Genomic DNA, 19,545 nt, shown 5'->3' on the forward strand with positions numbered 1-19,545 from the left:
CTACCGCCCACTTGCGAAGATAGCCGCTCCCCAGCGTGGGAACAAGTTCTGGAAGGCCAGAAGGCCACAGCGCATCCCACAGTAGTCTGCGGGACTCCACCTTGGAAGAAGATAATTTATGCAGATGTGCGTGCCCGCCCAAGACTGGGATGAAGGGTCGTCTGGGAAAGAGCTGTAAGGGTGTGGGAACTGGGCCCTTGAATCGGTGCTGAGGCCCAAGTCGAGGTGTAGACGGGGTGGGGGTGGGGGGCAGCACCGGAAAGGGAGCGCAGGGGAGGGGTGGGCTCTGAGGAGCACCTCCCCCCCACCCCCACCCCCACCCGCATCTATCAGCGACAGGAGGCCTGGAGGCTCTACCCTTTGCTGCGTGACTGAGGACGCTGTGTTGGAGCTGCCAAAGCTGCAGAACGCGCCTTCTTCTCCTCTCGGCTGTAAGCTGGGCGGTCGGATCTCATAGATCTCTGCAAACTTCACCTACACGCTCTCCCGTACGCGCGGCCTCTCTGCGGAGGGAGCTCTCTGGGGTCTATCTGCGCAGTGGACCGGGCCATTTTGCGGGCAAGCAACTTTGCAAGGGCGTGTTCTCTCTGGACTATGCCCGCGACTAACTTTGTGGAACGCGCGACCCATTTTGCATTGGGTGCCCGGGTTCCTGGCCCCGAGACAATGCGCACGACAGTTGCTCACAGTCAGCTGCAGGGCGCTGTCTTCCGCGACGGTGCGCATCGCCCCTTTGGGAAGTGCATAGTCCCGAGCCCGAACACTGGCCCCCAGAACTGTCGCGGGCGACTCCTCCCACTCCAGCGTGGCGGCTTTTACTTTCGATTTTACTAGAGTGGCCTCAGACGCTAGCTGCGGAGGGACAGTGGCGGCCGCAAGCTCTGGCCACGGAGGAACGGTAACTTCGGCTCCCGCCGCCGCTTTCGTCTTTCCCGCTTCGCAGCGGCGCGCCTCTTCTCCCCCCCAGCCCTTCTTCCGTCCTCCTGTCTATCCCGCGCGTTCTTCCTTCCGCCGCAAGCACGGGCTGCCGGGCTGCCGGGCTGCCGGGCTGCCAAGAGCCGGTCCTTTGCAGTTGGGAGGCTCGACCGCTTGCACTGAAACTTCGGCGAGAGGGCTCTCCGCGCCGCCAGCATCGCACTCTTTGATCCGCGTGACCTCCCTTCCCTCCTAGCCAGTGAGCTTGGGTCACCTGGTGCTGTTGGAAAAGGAGAGGTGGGTTTAGAGTGGGGGACCGTTCTCGGGGCTGACAGCCCCCAGGTTCCAGTTCCCACGTCCTTGCTTCCCAGCTTGTAGGGCCGGCTAAAGGTTGCAGCGAGGATAGAAGAAGCTGATCGCCCCTGTCAGGGCTTACTTAGCATGCTGCACGTGGGCTACAATCATTACTGCGGCAGCACCCTTGTGCTGGACCCTTGAACTTCCCTTGAGGAAGTGAAAAAAGTCAGGACTCTCCGGCTGCCCGGTTACCTTATAACCATTCACCAGTGTATTCAAGTTTGCCGTTTATGGGGCAGTAAGTTTACTGGTAGGCGATTGTGTCATTCCCAGGCCTTTTTCCTTGAACTTCTGGACTGGCAGACAACTGGGCCCTAACTTTTGTTTACTGACCGTCTGTTTCCTCCTTAAGGGCCTGCATACAGCCCGACCTTCATCCTGGATAGACAGGTGCTGCAGATGTCCACGTCTGTCTTTTCTTTGAAGAAATCAAAGTTTCTTGTGCAGCGAGGGGTAAAGGCTCCAGTTTCTTAGCGGTGCTCTGAGTACCAGGTGCCAGTGCAGCACTTGGGAGCCCCCAGAGCCCCCTCGTTCTCCCAGTGCTGGGGGAGAGAGGTGGAGGTCCTTGGGGTTGCTTGTCTTTGAGCCTCGTAGGACGATTGTCTTCACTGGGCCAAGAGTGGGTGCAAGTTGTATTACATCAGTTTTTGGAGGAAGCAGCTGCATTCCCTCCCCCCATTAAAAAAAAAAGGCTCCGACAGTCGCTGAGAAGCGATTTCCGACCAGATGTGTACCCAGTCGCCTGTGAAGTGTGTATAGAAATAATGATGAAAGGGTTTTTAGTTTTCAGTCTCCATAAAAGCTGCTTAAAGTATGAATATAATTTTAAAATACCAGTGAAGGTTGGCAGTTGAATGTTTTCATAGTCTTGAGGAGTGTGGGCAGTGGTGACAATAAGGAATATTAATTGAGCATTTAGAATGGGTTACACTGTGCGTAGCGTTTTACATGCGTGATTCCATTCAGCCTCAGTTTACAGATGAAGAGACTGAGGCTTGGAGAGGTTGGATTCTTTGGTCAAGGTCCTTTGCTTAATAGGTGGAGGAGCCTGTTTAACCCTTGATCTGCTGTTCACCAGGACTGGGCTCTCCATGGCCTCCCCTGGGTTCCTTTGGTTCTTTTTTTTGGGGGGGGGAGGTAAAAAAATGTCTTTTATTTTTTTGTTTTGTCTTGCCAGTTCTTTTTTTCTTTAATTATTTTTTAACTATAGTATTGTCGTTTACTCCCATCCCAGCCCACCGCCCCCCCAGTGCCCCCCACCTCCCTTCCATTTCCACCCCCTTAGTTGTTGTCCGTGTGTCCTTTATACTACTAGTTCCTGTAAGTCCTTCCCCTTTTCCCCCTGAAATTCCCTCCCCTCTTCCCTCCGGTCGCTGTCCCCCTGTTCTCTATTTCAGTGTCGTTTTTATTGTGTTTGCTTGTTTGTTTTGTTGTTTAGCTTCCTGTTAAAGGTGAGATCATGTGGTATGGTTCTGCTGTGTGTCCCATGTCAACAGTCCATTTGGGACACTGAATAATGTAAACATTTTAAGTACGTTTCAGTTATAACTCCTTTAAGGAAATATTTATTGAGTGCCTGCTGTGTACCTGGCACTTTTCTGTGACTAGTACAAAAAATAATGATGATTAAGACAAGCTCTCACTCTGCTAATAGAGTCATAGTGGATAATAGCAATAGTAATAATCATAATAATAACTAACCTAGGGTGCCTGGTACTATTAATGCTTTATGTATATCACGTATGAATTTATTTAAGAGAAGGTACACACATTTAACAACTGAGTAGGCAGCATCCCGCGAATGACGGACTGTTCTCCGAGCCTGTGCCCCAGGAAGGGGACACATACAGGAAAGTTACACCAGATGTGGCCTCTCCAGGCACGGGAGAGCTGAGATGAGACTGGATTTTCCTGATGGGCTGAGGACACATGGAATGAAGGGGTCAACACCAAAGTTTCGGCTTGACTGAGATGATGTGACTGAGATCAGGCACCCTACTCGGTCACTACCCTTGTTCTGGGTGAACTTGCTTTCACTCAGAAATCAAGCCCAGCTTCCCGGGCATAACAAAATCACTGAAGGTTTGGCCTTAGAGACTTAAAACAGTCCCGTCCCAACACCACGCCGGCATGTTGTAGACAGACACTCTGGCGGATTGTTGGAAGGGGTGTTTGCGGCCGGCCGGACAATGGGCAGCAGTAACCCAGAAAGATGCTGTGCATGTCACACAGACCCTTCTGGCCTAGTGTTTGGAGGGAAAGTTCTGGAAAGCCTCCCACCACGGAGCCATAGAAATCAGCCTGAACTTCACCCCTCTGTAGCTATGGCCGAAGGCCCCTCCAAGTAGCTAGGAAAGAATATGAGCTGCGCCTCTCCTTTGATGGGGCAGGTTAGGTGATTCTTAAGTGTGCACTTCCTTTTGCCTGCATTACCCCACCCCCCACTTCCCCTTCTCAGATCTCAGGTCACACGGTTCCTCCCCTGAGAACCTCCCCCAACTCCTGGGGCTCAGTCCCCTGGTGTTCTACACACACCACAGCAGCAGCCTGACATTTGTGGCACACTTTTATGGGGAACAGAGCCTCTTCCCCAACAAGGCGCGACCAGGCCAGTTTGCTACAAAGTATGGCGCCCCTAACCAGCGCCCCCCACCCCCGCCCCGCCCCAGGCACTGCTTGGCGCAGTTGAGTAAACACTCATAAAATTGACTCTTCTCAGTGGTCCCAGCAATATTAAAAGAGCTATTTTTCCCAGGGTCTTTATATTTATACATAAAGGTCACGTCATTTTATCAACATACTGCTCAGATTCAGCCTCTAAAAGTGATATCAAAAAGGCTCAAGGCTTCACGCCATGTGTTGAAGTTAGTGTGTCTTTTTTCTGGTGGCTCTTATGTAACTCAAAGTTGCTCATTTTGAAAATATTTTACTGCTTTGCTAAATACCAATCCACAATGAAAGGCAATTAAGTCTATATAAAGGAAATGAAATAAAAGCTGTTGAGCATTTCTGTGTGCCTGGATACGCCCTTATCTCTGGGGATAGGGTTATCTCTGCTTTGGAGTCCTAATCTGAAAACCCATCTGCCTCCAAGCTGGAAGCTCATTGGTGGCGATGGGAGGGGCATTTGTGATGTGTTGAGAAATAGGAAGGCCACCTGACTTCTAATGGTGGCTGTGCAGATCTGGTGTGGGAGTCTCCCTCCCTCTCAGTTCTCCCCTCACTGCCCAGTTCAGCCCCAAGGTGAGCTAGAAGGTGATGTGATAATGCCACTCGGAGCTCAAGGCCACTAGGTGGATGCTTTTTGGCCTTGGATACCTCCCAGCTAAGCTGGATTCCTTCTCCCTGCACCTTCCACAAGCCATTTCTTGTGCTCTGGGACACAGTATGTTCTGACAAATCAGTGCCTTCTTGTTTTCCAGTCAAGTGCAAACGTGCCCGAGGGGGCCCTGTCGAAATGCAGGCCTACTCCTGTCGCCTTTGGAGTGCTCTTGTGCAATGGCCCAGAGGTTGGGACCAGTGGAAATTACAGCCTGGAGAGTTGTCCCTTCATTCTTGAGGCCGATCCCTTCTCGGGAAAGGAAATGGGACTAGATTTAGGGGAAATGATGCTAGAATAGGCTCTGCTTCTGACAAGCTGTATCACTTTTAGTGGGTTCTCTTCCCAGCTTTCATTTGATTAATATTTATTTAGTAAGCATCTCTGCATGCCAGGCACCTATGATGAACTTATATTGTCATGTTTGAACCAAGCAATAAGCAGAGTGCAAGTAGACCAGACAAATACCAGGGCTGTAAAGGGAATGGAAATTGGGTGGCTGGGGGTGTTGATGTAATAGGAGTAATCAAGGAGGACCTCTCTGCAGAGGTGCCATTTACACCAAATTCTGAAGATGGAGAATTAACCACGGGGGCAAAGGTGGCATGGTCGGCAGCAAGTATGTGGGCGGTGACTCCTAGAAAGAGAGAACCAACCATGGGCCCAGACAGAACCCGAAATGAGCACCGTGCGCCCAAGGACTTGAGGGAGCTGGGAGCTGATGATGGGATGGTGAGGGGTGGCCCGGAGCGCTCGCTGCTGGCTTCAGCCTGAATCCCACTGTATTCGAGTTACGTGGCCTGGGACAAGTCATTAACCTTTCTCAGCCTCGACGTAAGTCATTAACCTTTCTCAGCCTCGACGTCCTCATCTGTCAAAAGGCAATTATCAAAGGGCTGATCTAACAGTGTTATTGGGAGTACTGAAAATATAATGTTGATAATAACAAATCTGAGTTTCTATTCTTACACTGTTATTTTTATTTCTTAGCATAGAGGGAGTAGTAGGTGAGTAGGGAAGGGATCCTATTGGCTGATAGTTTCCCCAGATCAGGGGTCAACAGGCCTGTTTTGGGAAGGGCCAGCTTGTAAGTCGTTTGGGCTTTACAGGCCCTGTTACCTCTTGTCACAAGTGCTCAGCTCTGATTGTGGTGGGAAAAGCAGCCACAGACGATTCGTAAATGAATGGGTATGACTGTTCCAGTAAAACTTTATTTACAAAAGCAGGCAGTGGGCCACAGTTCGAAGGGCCTTAAAATCCAAGGACATGGAGTTAGATTTGAACTTTTAGATCATAAGGGTCTCTTGAAGATGATGGAGTGTCAGACAGATTTGAGGACATCTGTTTTTGGTAAAAGCATGAAAAATCATGGGAAACAGAGAGAGCACTTTATGTTGCAGGTTGCTCCTTTCTTGAACTGGGTCTGAGCCGTGCAGGCAGAGGATGAACCACCTAGCAGGAACTGAGGGGAGTTTCTTGTTGCCACAGACCTTGAAGGACCATCCCCCAGCTCCCCGTACACAGGGAACACTTAACAGAGTCGTGGATGCTGGATTTTGTGGGGACTTGGTTTTCCTCCCCACTGTGTCCCCCTCTCTGGAACATGCCTGAAGTAGTCGGCATTCAAGCACCTGAATGAACTGTTGGGGTGGGAGCCCAGCCTCGGAGTCTCAGTGTTCAAGACTGCTCATCTCTAGGCTTAGGTAAAAACTGTGGCACCTCAGGAGTGCTATTTAAAGACATCACACTGGATCCCAATTTTCTGTTTTGTTTTTCTCCTCCCAGATGGCAGATGACCAAGGTCAAGACTCTGTGGGGAAGCAGGGAGCTGAGGATTCCGGGAGCGAAGATACAGTGGACGCCAGGCCAGACCGGTCCTCGTTTGTCTCATCCCTGCTCAGGTGGGTTTCCTCAGCGGCCCGGCCACTTGGCCTGCCACGCCTCCGCTGCCTCGGGCACCCACGGGGAGGGCGGTGCTCTGGGGAAGGGGTTTGTGCTGCACGAGGGAGGGTCACAAGGACCCTGCCGGCTCTGTGACAGCCCTAGGCTTCCCTGTGTACACTCCTGTATTTCTGGAACAAGCCCAGCTGTGGGAGAAAACTGAGCCATGGGGGTGCCCTGCTCAGAGGTTGTGTACCTGGGCGGCAGCTGCCCAGGGGGAGGGTCCGTCCTTGCCACAGGTGATCGGCAGCCACAGCCCTTGGAGCGGAGCCTGGGCTCACTCCCACCCTGCACCTTCTGAGGCACTCCATTGAAGCGGGGAGCATCCTGTCTGCTGAGTCTCTTTTTCCTTTATTGAGCTTACTTGTAAATTCTAAATCTTACATTTAATAATAATATTATTATTTATTAAACTCTTGCACACCAGCTCAGTATCCCACGTAGTCCTTGTAACCCCCAGAGATGGTTCTATTGTTACCACCATTTAATAGGTAGGGAAACTGAGTTGCTAAGAGGGTTTAATAGCTTGCCTTTCTGATGACAGTTAATAAATGCAGAGCTGAGCCCTGGCTGGTGTGGCTCAGTGGATTGAGCACCAGCCTGCTAACCAAAGGGTTACTGGTTCCATTCCCAGTCAGGGCACATGCCTGGGTTACAGGCCAAATCTGCAGTAGGGGGTGTTCGAGAGGCAACCACAAATTGATGTTTCTCTCCCTCTCTTTCTCCCTCCCTTCCCCTCTCTAAAAAATAAAATCTAAAAAAAAATAAATAAACCTTTAAAAAATAAATTAATAAAAAAATAAATAAATGGTAGAGCGGAGATTAAAACCCAACTTGGTACTAGCTCCACTCACTTAATGGCTCTGCTGAGCTTTCCATTTAGAAGCAGAGGGTCACAGAGGGGTGAGTAGGCGGGGCTCCCTGACCGTGGGTGGGTCAGAGCTTCAGGCTTCTTGATCACTCCTAAGGCAGGCCCCACCCACTGGGGAGGGGCAGCCAAGGGGGTCAAGGTTCAGGGCAGTGAGCACTACCAGGCAGTGCTCAGGAGGGCAAGCCATGGTGATGAGGGGCAGCTGGGCCCCCTGCAACAGCCCAGAGAGAGCCTCAGGTCAGCCATCCCAGACAAAACTTGCAAAGGTGGGAAGACCGTGGCATTCTGGACCCGAATTCCATTGGCATTGGCTGCCATCGAGGGTGGAGAATACTCAGTGAACATGGCCAGGAAATACAGTTCCAACTCCAGAAAACTGTTCCAGGCCATTAGTCAATTGGTCCAGACTGGACCTTTCCCCTTTGCAAGCCCTTCAGAGAAGTGGCCTTCAAAAGTTTTTGCTCACAGTCACCCCCATATAATGTAAAACTACACACACCCCTGGTACACTTTTAAGGCAATGCATAAATTACATAACAAAATTGTTGCAGAAATGTAATAATATTTCGGTTTCCCAACTCTTTTGAGTATCTGGAAGCTTCACTAGAAGCAGGTTGCCTCTAAGTGAAAGAAAAACAGAAATTGTGTGATAGTCATTTCATAAGTCTTTGTAAAGTCTTTTGGTGTGCTTCCTAAAAATTATGAAAATGAGGGATGTATTATAAATATTGACATTTAAAAAACATTCCTTTAAATGTCTCCAGTGAAATCTAAATCCATAGTATTCATTTCTCCTAAATTCAGTTACTTTTTCAGCTATTAATTCACAGTTGATCTAAACAAATACGTGTTGATAAAGCATCGGTATTATTGTCAGTGTAAGAAATGTTGACGGTAGAGAATTTTTGTGTTTATTTGAGACAAACTCACAACATATGCCAAGGAGCAAGATCTCAGACTCTCTGGAAAATAACAAGTTTTACAGCTTCTTTTACACATTTGAAATTAAGAAAGGAAACAGCTGGAGGTGGAGAAAGCAAGGCCAGGACTGATCACATGCTAGTTAGGATTATGTGTTCTCTCGAAGGTTAACACCCCCTTCACGGGGTGTATACCTCTGGCATTTCGAAGATGTGTTAACCTGGATGCACAAGAGCAATGGAAGGGCTGGCTTAAGACCTTCCGCTGAAGAAGGAAGCGTGGTACTCAGAATCTTCCAAAACCATTCAAAATTACAACTAAACTACAGAACAATCACCATTCAGAATCACCTGAAATCTAGCTGAACGGAAGTCCTAAACTAGGGATATAAAGAAGAAGCCACGTTGAGGCTGGTAGGAGGGATGGAGATGCAGAACAGGCTGGTCCCACCCCCAGCTGTGCCAGTTAAGAATCCTGAGGGATATCTCGGCTAGAATGTGCCCCCTGAGGGGCGAGGACGCCCAGCCCCACGCAGGGCTCCCGAGCCTGAAACATCAGTGCAGAAAGAGGAGTCCTCATAACCTCTGGCTGTGAAAATCAGTGGGGACTCTGTCCAGGTGAAATGGGGCAGCTGGCTTCCCAGGTATCCTCTTAAAGGGCTGATACAGACTCACTCACTCTGAGCTCCAGAGTAGGGACCGCACGCAGCCAGGAAAGCACCAGGGACATACAGGGAGGAACTGAATTGTTTGGCTTTGGGGCAAGGGCTGGAGGGGTAGAAGGCAGGCACCACTGTTCCTTTGTTGAGCCCTCCCCAACCCAGCCTGCCTGTCTGAGTCTCTGGTAACCAGGCTAACACTGCTCTGGCCCCACCCTGGCGATTCCCTGAGACCCCGTTTACTCACAGGCTGGAACCTCTTTCGGCAGCTTTTCTTTATGAGCAGCTGGCCTGAGCCTGTGCTGAGGACTTTGTAAAATCTCTGAAAAGCCCGCAAACCCCAAATAAGCAGTGTCTAGCTTCAGCATGCCCTGAACCTCTTGCCAAGTGATCCCAAACTTGGCAGTAATGGCATCTGGCCTCAGAGCCTCTCTCAGGTGCCTACAAACCCAGTACAGGCAGCGACCAACCACTGATAACTTTGTAGGTCCTGCCAGGTGGCTCCAGGTGGGCACAGGTGTCAGTTTACCTTGGCCTGCACAAGGGCATGTCCCAAGAGGCCTCTGAACTAACACATCCAGTGGCTGGCTTCCGACCACACCAGAGCACCACCCAATTAGCTCCACAAACAGCACACCCACAGGGTAGGCTCAGCAGGCACGAGAGCTGTGCTAAAGGGAGTCCTGCAGCAATGGGTCAGCCAAGGCATGATAGTTCGCCTGCTACAGTCAAAGCCAATCTTCACAGCCAGTCAGCCTGAGGGTGAGTCCTACCCACTGACATTCCAAAAGCAATCAAGGCTTAACTACATCAGGAGGGCACACACAACCCACACAAGGGACACCCTTGGAGCACGTGGCTCAGGTGACTTGGGAGATGTAGCATCTTTCCCTGATGCATAGAAACGCAGGGAGGCTGCCAAAATAAGGAGACAAAGAAACATGTCCCAAATGAAAGCACAGAACAAAACTGTAGAAAAAGAACTAAACAAAATGCAGTCTACCAGATGCAGAGTTCAAAACGATGGTCATAAGGATGCTCAATGAACGTGGGGAAAGAGGTGATGAGCTCAGTGAGAACTTTAACAGAGAGACAGGCAGCGTAAAAATGGAGATAGAAAACATAAAAAAGAACCAGTCAGAAGTGAAGAATACATTAGTGGGAATCAACAGATCAAATGAAGCAGAGGATCAGATTGGTGGTTTAGAAGACAAGGTAGCAGAAGACACCAAATCAGAACAGCAAAAACAGAAAAGAATTTGAAAAAGTGAGGATAGTTTCAGGGGCCTCTGGGAAAACATGAAATGTACCAGCATTTGCCTCATGGGGTACCAGGAGGAGAAGAGAGAGAGCAAGGAATTGCTAACCTTTTTGGAGAAATAGTGATGGAAAACTTCTCTAATATGGCTAAAGAAATAGACATAGAAGTCCAGGAAGCACAGAGAGTCTCAAACAAGATGAACACAGAGAGGTCCACGCCAAGACACATCATTAAAGTGCCAAAGGTTAAAGACAAAGAGAATCTTAAAAGCAGCCAGTGAAAGACACTTACATACAAGGGAGCATCCATAAGACCGTTAGCTGATTTCTCAACAGAAACTTTGCTGGCAAGAAGGGATTGGCACAAGATATTTAAAGAGATGAAAAGCAAGGATCTACAGTAAAGATCACTCAGTAAGGCTATCATTTAGAATTGAAGGACAGGCAAAGAGCTTCCCAGACAAGAAAAAAATGAAAGGAATTCATCACCATCAAACCAGTACTACAAGAAATGTTAAAGGGTCCTCTTTAAGAAGAAAAATTAATAATAAAATGGCAATAACTACATACCCATCAATAATTACTTTAAATGTAAATGGATTAAATGCTCCCATCAGAAGATAGGATAGCACAAGACTCAAAAAGACTGAAAGTAGTGGGAAAAGATATTTCATGCAAATGGAAATGAATTTTAAAAAGCTGAGGTTGCAATACTTATGGGGGGACCAGAAAAACCCCAGAATTTATTTATAAAAAATTGTATATTTATTCTTACATGTTCAAACATCAGTCACCTTCAAAATACTCTCCATTTTATGCAATACACCTATCAAGACATTTCTTCCATTGCTCAGAACAGTTTTCAAACTTGTCAATTTTGTTGCTTTTTAGTGCTTCTGCCATTTTTTCCCCACTTTTTCCACATCGTCAAAATGTTTCCTTTTGAGGACTTTTTTCATCCAGGGAAACAAACAAATAAAAAGTTGCTTGGGGTGAGATCAGGTGAATAGGGAGGGTGGAGCATGGGGGTCATGTTTTTTTTTTCAGTCAAAAACTGCTGAACTCTCAGTGTGGTATGGGCAGGTGTGCTCATAAATCACCCATTATGAAATGGGCAAACTCATTGAAAGAGTCTTCAAAAAAAATTTCCCTGAAGCTCAATGCAGCCACTCACAACAATACCGGCTGGCACACTGATACAGATGGGCTCCTAGAACACTCACCTGTGGAGGAAGCTTGTACTCCCAGGGCCTGCCCTCCAGAAGATAATTCCAGTTTTCTTTGGGTCCCGCCCTTATATGTCAAACAAAACAGACTTTAAAACAAAGGCAAAGCAATTCAAATTCCAGCTATTTATCCAAAGAAACCCAAAACCCTAATCCAGAGAGACATATGCATTCTATGTTCAGCGAAGCTTTATTTACAATAGCCAAAAATACAAAAGCAACCTCAGTGCCCATCGACAGAAGAATGGATAAAGAAGATGTGGAACATACATACAATGGAGTATTACGCAGCCATAGGAAAGAATGAGCCTTGCCATCGGCAGTAACATGGATGACCTAGAGGGTATTATGCTAAGTGAGGTGAGTGAGGCAGACAAAGACAGATACCATGTGATTTCACTTACATGTGGAATCCAAAAAAAAAAAACAAATAAAGGAACAAACAGAACAGAAACAGATAAAGAGAACATTTTGACAGCTGCTATGTGAGAGGCCTGTTGGGGGGATGGGTGAAAAGGGAAGGGAATAAAGTATGCAAATTGACAGTTACAAAAATGGTCACGGGGATGTAAAGTTAAACACAGGGAAATATATTTACAAGTCAGTAACATTATAGTCAGTATGGATGGTGCCAGGTGGGTAGTAGCCTTATTGGGCTGGTCTCTTTGGAAGTTGTATAAATGTCTAATCACTATATTGTACACCTGAAAGTAATGTAATATTGTACATTAACTGTTATTGAAAAATAAAAGCCATTAAATACAAAAAGGAAGTTACAGGCCTGAGGTGTGACTGCCTGCCGTGACCTGCCTAGTTTGGAATTTATAGTCCCATCTCCCTTTCCGTAGAAGGGGTTACTTTTTGTGGGACCCCTTTTATTCGTCCACATTATTAAATCGTTAAGCACCAGAGTAATTATTAAATGGAAATTGCATTGTAACTGCAACTTATGATGGAATGAATTAACTTTTAAGGTTAGTTTATGAATAAATGTACAAATAATACTTACTGCTAGAAAGACAGAGTGTAGAAGCACCTCTTTTTTCTTTTTTTTATTTGTAGAGACAGAAGTGCCCAGAAACCATGAATAAATACACAGAATTGCAGGAGTTTTGTTATGATAATGTCACTTGATTCTTTGAATTCCTTCCAAGAGAATGACAACTGAATTAGCTTCCCCTTCACTTGTTTTGAAAATGAAAAACTGGAAATTACCTGACTTTCAAAGAATGGTTACTCAGCTCTTGGAGACATTTACGTTTTCGGTTTCTGGGACTTCAACACAAAGGGACTTTACCGCAACTTCTCAGACAAACTGTTTGTTTCTCTTTCACTTTGAGGCAATTTGTTCAACCTAAATACTGCCACAAAGATAAGATAATTACAGTAGCATTAACGAACATTTGTTACTGTCCTTTTTTGGGGGGAAATGCTTTTAAACCAATGCTTTTAAATATATATACATATTATGTATATACTTTATATATTATATATATATTTGTTGTTGTTGTTGTTGTTGTTGTTGTTAGACCTGGTGCTGCAGATGTAGCTCATTCATTTGTGGAAAGTGTCTCTTGTGTCATCCAGTTAATGAAGGTGGTTCTCCTTGAACCAGTCCGCCATGCCAGACTTGTTTTCAGGCAGTGGAGGCCTGATACCATTTTTTCCCTGTTCAGTGCATGTGCCGTGGGGCATCCCTGAGATACCCACCTGGTTTCTGAATTCTGATTCTGGAGTGGGTGGAATGGGGGGGAGGGAAGGCGGCGGGGCGGGGGGGGGGGGGAAGGGTACCAGCCCAGCGCTGCAGTTACCTCCTTGGGTCAGCGTTTGCTTTGCTCTCACAGGCCTTTAGGTCCACGGTGGTCCTATCTGTGGGAAAAACCAGGGATTGAAAGTTACTATGCAAGAGTCATATCATTCCCATTCCATTCTACTGTCTACATGTTCTCAGCATATAACTGAACTTGGAACAGCCCGGTGTGCCCCAGAGAGCCCCATTTCTAACATCTCCCTGCGCCCTCACCAGACTCCTGTGGCAGCAGGGGGCCCCACCCCAGCACCCGGTTCAGGGAGACTCAGGGGCACTGATACCTGAAGTGCCCCAGTGTCAGAAGATGTGGAGGTTTTGACATCAGCTAAGGCGCAGGGTGGGTGAGAAGTCTGCCCTTCCTTTCTGTAGTGGGAGACGGGAGCCTGGGACGGGGGAGGTGGTGTCTTACCCAGGCCAGTTTTAGGAAAAACACAAATGGAAGGTGAGGGTCTGTCTGGTCATTTATTCCCTCAGAACTGCCTGTCTGACCCCTTGGAAATTCTCCCCGCACCCTGTGTAAAGACCTCGGCCTTAAAAACCCGTCATTTCGCAAAACTGGACGTGCTCTGTGGTACAGGTGTTTTTTCCTCTTAAGTCCTTCGGAAAGGTACATGAGCTGGATAATTTCCTGTATTCTAGTTCACTATGCCTTTTTCATAGCATGGTCGAGGTCGACATCAAGCTTCAAGTGCTCAAAATAAGCAGGAAGCCAAACATTTAAATTAAATTCCCTTCTCTGAACTGCTTAGTTGATTTATTTTGTTAGCATAGAGGAAATTTAAATAACATTTAAAAGAAACAAGTGGGAACATTATACAGGGCAGAGCAGAACAGGCAGTAACTGCTGAACACCGCCAGAACCGCTGGGTCACCAGATCTCCACGTCTAAGTGAGACCGGGATTGTTCGAGTGGAGGGGGGCAGTTTCTCTCCAGGCACTTGAAACCTTTGTTTCTTCTGCTCCAACAGAGCTGTCGTTCAGTGGGTCGCTTCCTTTGGTCGCATGAGTAATGGGACGCGATTATTGAATGACTGAACAACACTGAGCAGTTGAATGTGTTACTACTCCAGAGAGTGAAATGTCTGTTGCTTATTTTCTCTGCCTGCACTAGGCCAGCTCGGACCCACGTGTTAGATGCTACGCTGGCCACCAGCCCAGGAGGCTGTTGAATAAAATCCCATCAGGATTTGTTACCTACCCTTAAAATTTTTATTTTTCCTTCTGTGTTCTACTTCATAAGGTAAACGTTTCTTTCCTCTAGGAAAGGATTACTGGCTTTAAAATTAGCCATTGGAGATGCCCTATTTTGGTCATCAGTTTATTACTTTAATTCATTTGTTAAATATTTAAGGAGAGACAGAGTGAGGGTAAGTCCCTTACACCAAGTAGTTGGTTAGTGGCGTAGCCAGGATTTGAACCTGCATGCCCAGCTGCCCTCAGTCACCAAGCTCTACTGCCACCTTTATGTGCCAGGTTCTGTGATAGGCTCTGGGGCTGCAGCCGTGAACAAGGTCAACAGGCCCCCCTGCCTCAGACACTCGTGGTCTTGTAGAGAAGGCAGGAGTAGGTAGTCGTGGCATGGTGGCCCTAGGACGGGGCAGAGTTGGGCCCTGGAGAAGTAAAATTAAAGAGCACCCAGCCTGGTCTTGGTGGTCAGAGAGGCCCCCTGGAGATGTAACGTGTGTGCTGAGACTTGATGGGAAGGGGGAGGTTGTGGAGGGGAGGGGGCAAGTTCGATCCAGGGTCCTTCTAGCCGGCAGGGATGTGGGATGTGGAGGAATGGCAGAGAGGAGATGGGGGAAACGCCCAGGGGCCACAGTTAGAAGGGCTTGTCCGCAGGTCACATGAAGGATTCGGAATCAATCCTAAGGACGGGGAAGTCACTAAGGCGTTTCAGTGACGTGGTCCATTACACACAGGGGAACATCCAGGGAGCTGCACTGTGCAGAATGCATTGAAGGGGGGCCTGTGGGAGGCAAGGCCAGTTAGGGGCTGTCTCGGGTCTGCAGGTGAGAATGGGGGCTGCAGATGGGAGCGGCCTGGGCAGGTGGATGGGGGCAGCCAGACTCCAGAGGTGCCTGGGGGTGGAAGCTGAAGGAGAGACAATGAGGAGAGTGGCACCTGGACCCTGGGGTTGGCGGAAGTCATCCAGTAGCCACTGAGTCCTCCTGCTAGGAAAAGGGGTGAGGACCTTTCTATTCTCCTGTCACAAGGTCAGAATGGCACCAGCATTTGCCACCTTTCATCACTCCCCTGAACCGCTTTCCTGAGTGAGACTTCCTGGGAAACGTGGGTGCTGTCAGAGACCACGTAGGTAACAGATGAGACTGTCGTTGTGTCAGAACAGTAACGCCTGCCCCGGTGTCACCTGTGCTGGAACCTCCGTCCCTTACGGATTCTAACTGGGATTGTTTGTCCCGCTAAAATTTAACTCATTGGGGCGATCTGAATACAGCATCAGAGGTATGCTACTTCCTGCCAATCTGGAAGGTTCGGCTGCCCCTCCTGTCACCCTGTCTGCTGTCAGATGTGTGGGTGCAGGTTTTGGGAGCGTTAATGGGCTGCTCTGGGTGCTCCCCGCAGCGGATGGCAGGCACCTTCTCCCCACCATCCCATCCCACACTCCTGTCTCCAAGGTCTCAGAATTACTACCTGGTAAGGCAGTGGAGAGGGGAGTAACACCCCCCCACCTGTCTCTGATTGAGGGCGGAGACCTCAAGGATCCTGGGAAAGGGAAAGAAGCCTCCTTTTCTCCCCAAAAACTTGGTGGGTGGTGGGGAGCAGCACTTGCCCTGGGTGGGCAGTTCCAAGCCCTCAGTCCCATCTTGTCTTTTTGTCTCAGGGCCACTAGATGGCACCACAGCATCGTTTTTATTTCCATAGCATTGGGCTTTGAATAAACACAGACTATACTTTCATTTAAAGTTTCAGGTGTGTCCAACACACGGGCCAAAAGAAAATCGTAAATTTACTTAAAACCTTTTTTTGCTCATCAGTTTTCATTAGTGTTTGTGTATTTAATACACAGGCCCAAAGGCAACTCCCTGATAGTTTCTAACTTTATGATTATTGAAGAACATTTGGAAAACATCATAAAATCACAAAAAAATCCAAGGTATTAATTTCAAATTAGTGAAGTGTTGGATTTTAAAAAATGACTTAGAAGAAATGCATGACGTTCACAAGCAACACTGGTTATGAGCCCTGGTTTATGGGGCAAAGCCTGGTAGTGCCAGCTGGGGACAGAATCCTCAGACAGAAGGGCAACCGGCAACAGCACCGAGAGCACAGGTTACCTGCCCCCCCAGTTAATGATGGTCCCTGCCCCGGATACAGACCCCGGTTATTCCTGAGTGTCTAGGCACGGCTACAGAAAATAGTAACAAAAGAAAATTACTTGCCGGGTTGTAGGGGCCAGGTGGGAGTCGGGCGAGGAAAGAGCAGAGAGCACTGTGGGCCGAGTTGGGGGCCAGTCGTCAGAGACGAGGCAGGGGGTCCTCTGGGGACTAAAGAGCCTGTCCGCTGGGGTTCCGGGAACATGCAGCCCAGGTCCTGAGGGGCTGCATGTGGCCCTGGGGCCACGATGGGGACCCCCTGGAGGTTCAAACCCAGCCTGGTTGTGTGGCCCACATCCCAGGAACATGGCCTCACTCAGGAGCACGTCAGCTGAGAAGTCAGATTCCTGGCTGAGTTGTGCTCAAGTCCGGGCCAAAGGAAATCAAAAAGAAGAAAAGTAACAAACACACTTTCAAATTTCCTGTAGGCCTGGGTGGGGCCTGTGTGTCCCTGCGCAGGGCTTAGTTTAGCTTCCGGTTCCTGAATGAAGACGGCATGGGTCAAAAAGGCCCGTTTTCAGAATTTGCTACACTCCCGGCATTTCGGGAGGCCTTGTGCTCCACCCTTGGTCCACCTGGAGTGTGTTTAGTAACTGCCACTTGTTGTGATTCTTCTTTCTTAGGATGGCGACTTGGGTTTCTCGCCGAGTGAGTGTTATATTGTAAACAGGCCCCTGTAAAAAAAAAATGTGTTATTTGTGTAATTATAAGAGAGACGCAGGTGGCCTGCCTTTTCATTTGGAGAAGGAAGAAAACTGTTTTAGAAGCAGCAGCACTTTGGAACCAGAGGGAAGAACAACAGAGAAAGCAGACCTTAACTAGTGCCAAAAAAATATTCCAAGTTAAGTGAAAGCCATTTGGTCCCAACTGTTGATTGAAAGAGGCTGGGTCTGCGCCTACGAGGAAAGAAACGGTTAAAACGTAGCCAGAGAGGGTGGTTCCCTTTTAGTAAAGGCAGCCGTCAAATCCAGCCGCCACCATACTGGGCGCCTGCCTCCCAGATCTGTATATAAAGAGTAATAAAGATTTAGGGCTATATTTGAAGCAGGGACGATACCACTTAAGTGACATTGGAGGCAGACATCCTGGTTTCAGATACCCGCCCTGCCTCTTATCAGTTGAGGGATTATATCAAGTCCTTGAACCTTTCTGAGCCTCAGTTTCCTCACCTGTGTGAGGATGTGAACACCCACCCACTGGATTGTAGTGCAAATCGAAGTAACTGTCAGCTTGCTGACTTAACCTGGTGAAGAAATCACAGCATCATAATATTCAAACTGGAAGACTCCACAAAGGGTAATTTACCCAATTTTCTTCTGTAATGATCAAGGAACGTTGATTCTGGAGAGGTGAAGTGCTCTACCTATAGTCACCCCGCAGAACCAGGACGAGACCCAGGCCTAGGTTGGAGTCCAGTGCCCCACCCCCCACCCCCGCCCACTTACATCAAGTCCCACCCACGGCTGCAGAGCCATCAAACTGTTCAGCCACTTTAATCCACCACAGAGCAGTTTTTTCTTCTCCCCACGTGGGTCAGCAAATTTAATTCTGCACTGAAACTGAGGGAGGGTTTATGGACAGCAGTTCCCACAGGGCTAGCCATGGACTTCCTGAATAAAGGCGGCCAAGTGCACACACGTGTCAGGGGCAGCGAGCCGCACCTCTGAAACAGTCACAGGGTGGAGAAACTGCCTGGCCGTATATGGACAGCTCTTTTAAGCTCTGAGGTTAAAAAACAACAGCGAGGAAGGGAAGAAAACCAGGTTTTCATAGTAATAGAAATTGTAAAACAGTATAAAATTAACTCTATGAATGGAAAAGTGCTGTGAAAATAAAGAGCTGTTGCTTCTCCAGGGAACACGTGGTCACAAATAAAAAGTGTGCATGATGGCCCCGCAGGTTCCAGCCAGGTGCGTGCTGCGGTGGCGGAAGGCTGTGCGCCCGGCAGGCGGTCTGTGTGGGCCCGTGTGCGTGTGGTCACGTGCGTGTGGTCAGAGGAGCGTGACAGAGATGGGTGAGGTCGCTGCGTAAAGAGTGAGGACTGAAGTGGCAACTGTTTTGGATTTGGGGGCCAGCAGCCGCCACGTGGCTCTCACCGCATCTTCCACTCGTTTTAGGCTCTTGAGCGAGATTTTGGTCCTTGATTCCCCGCCAATGATGTTTGTTTAAGTCCCCTGTCAGAGGTCTCTCTGCCCCTTTTCTCAGGGGGAAGGAGGGAAACGTGGAGGAGTGCGTTCAGAGAGAGGTCTTTCTCCCCCTGGCCTGTTTTAAACGGACTCCGCTCCCCAGGGTATTTGTGCAAACCGAGTTCCAGAGAGAAGAATAGGGAGCCACTTTTCTCTCTGGATCGCAGGCCTGCGGTGGAAATGATCAGGAGGTTTGCCCAGAGTAGCAAGCGGTGGACTTCCACTTGTCAGCTTCACACCTTTCGCTGCCTGTGAGCCTGAACCAGGAAATCGGGAAAAGCTTTGCTGAGCCGTCGGGCTCACTAAGTGTCAGGTTTTTATGTGGTCACATTGTCCCCTTCACTTTTGGGGGGTGGTGAGGAGGGAAACTGCAGTAACTTCTGGGTCATTGACTTTATTCAAGACCATTGAACGACGTTTATTTGAAAAGTGAGACACCTGGTGTGCCTCTTGAGTCTTTTGTTATTTGTGTTAGTACCTCCAGTACTTTTAGAGGGAAAGAAAGAACCTAATGAGTCTAAATTGTTTGTTTGGTTCACCACAAACTCACTTCCTGTTTTTGTTCATTTTCTTCTTTATCATTTCACACACTTTGCATTATTCCTGCATGAGTTGTGTTTTGTTTTTTTGGTTTGGGTTTGTTTTGCACCAGCTTTTGTAGATGTGGTGGCCCTTTGGTGGGCTGCCTGCCCCTGCACGCTCAGCACTTTCAATAGCTGTGTGTGATTTTATTCTAATTCTCAGCT

General features: G+C 48.3%; 1 protein-coding gene across 2 annotated transcripts in view; it reads left to right on the forward strand.

Moving 5' to 3' along the window:
- The first annotated feature begins 807 nt into the window (after window positions 1-807).
- CASP7 (caspase 7) overlaps window positions 808-19,545 on the forward strand; it is a 34,262-nt gene continuing 15,524 nt past the window's right edge. Inside the window, exons 1-2 of one of the 2 annotated variants that reach the window (XM_037132869.2) lie at window positions 808-898; window positions 6,377-6,492. In XM_037132869.2, coding sequence (XP_036988764.2) covers window positions 6,377-6,492 — 116 coding nt within the window. In that variant the 5' untranslated portion in view covers window positions 808-898. Of the gene's footprint in view, window positions 899-1,121; window positions 1,213-6,376; window positions 6,493-19,545 lie in introns of those variants that run through there. The other variant, XM_053668493.1, reaches the window with a different exon arrangement.

This window comes from Artibeus jamaicensis, unplaced genomic scaffold (assembly GCF_021234435.1).
Source record: "Artibeus jamaicensis isolate MK-2021 breed Jamaican fruit bat unplaced genomic scaffold, CSHL_Jam_final contig_490, whole genome shotgun sequence".
NCBI classification, from domain to species: domain Eukaryota; kingdom Metazoa; phylum Chordata; class Mammalia; order Chiroptera; family Phyllostomidae; genus Artibeus; species Artibeus jamaicensis.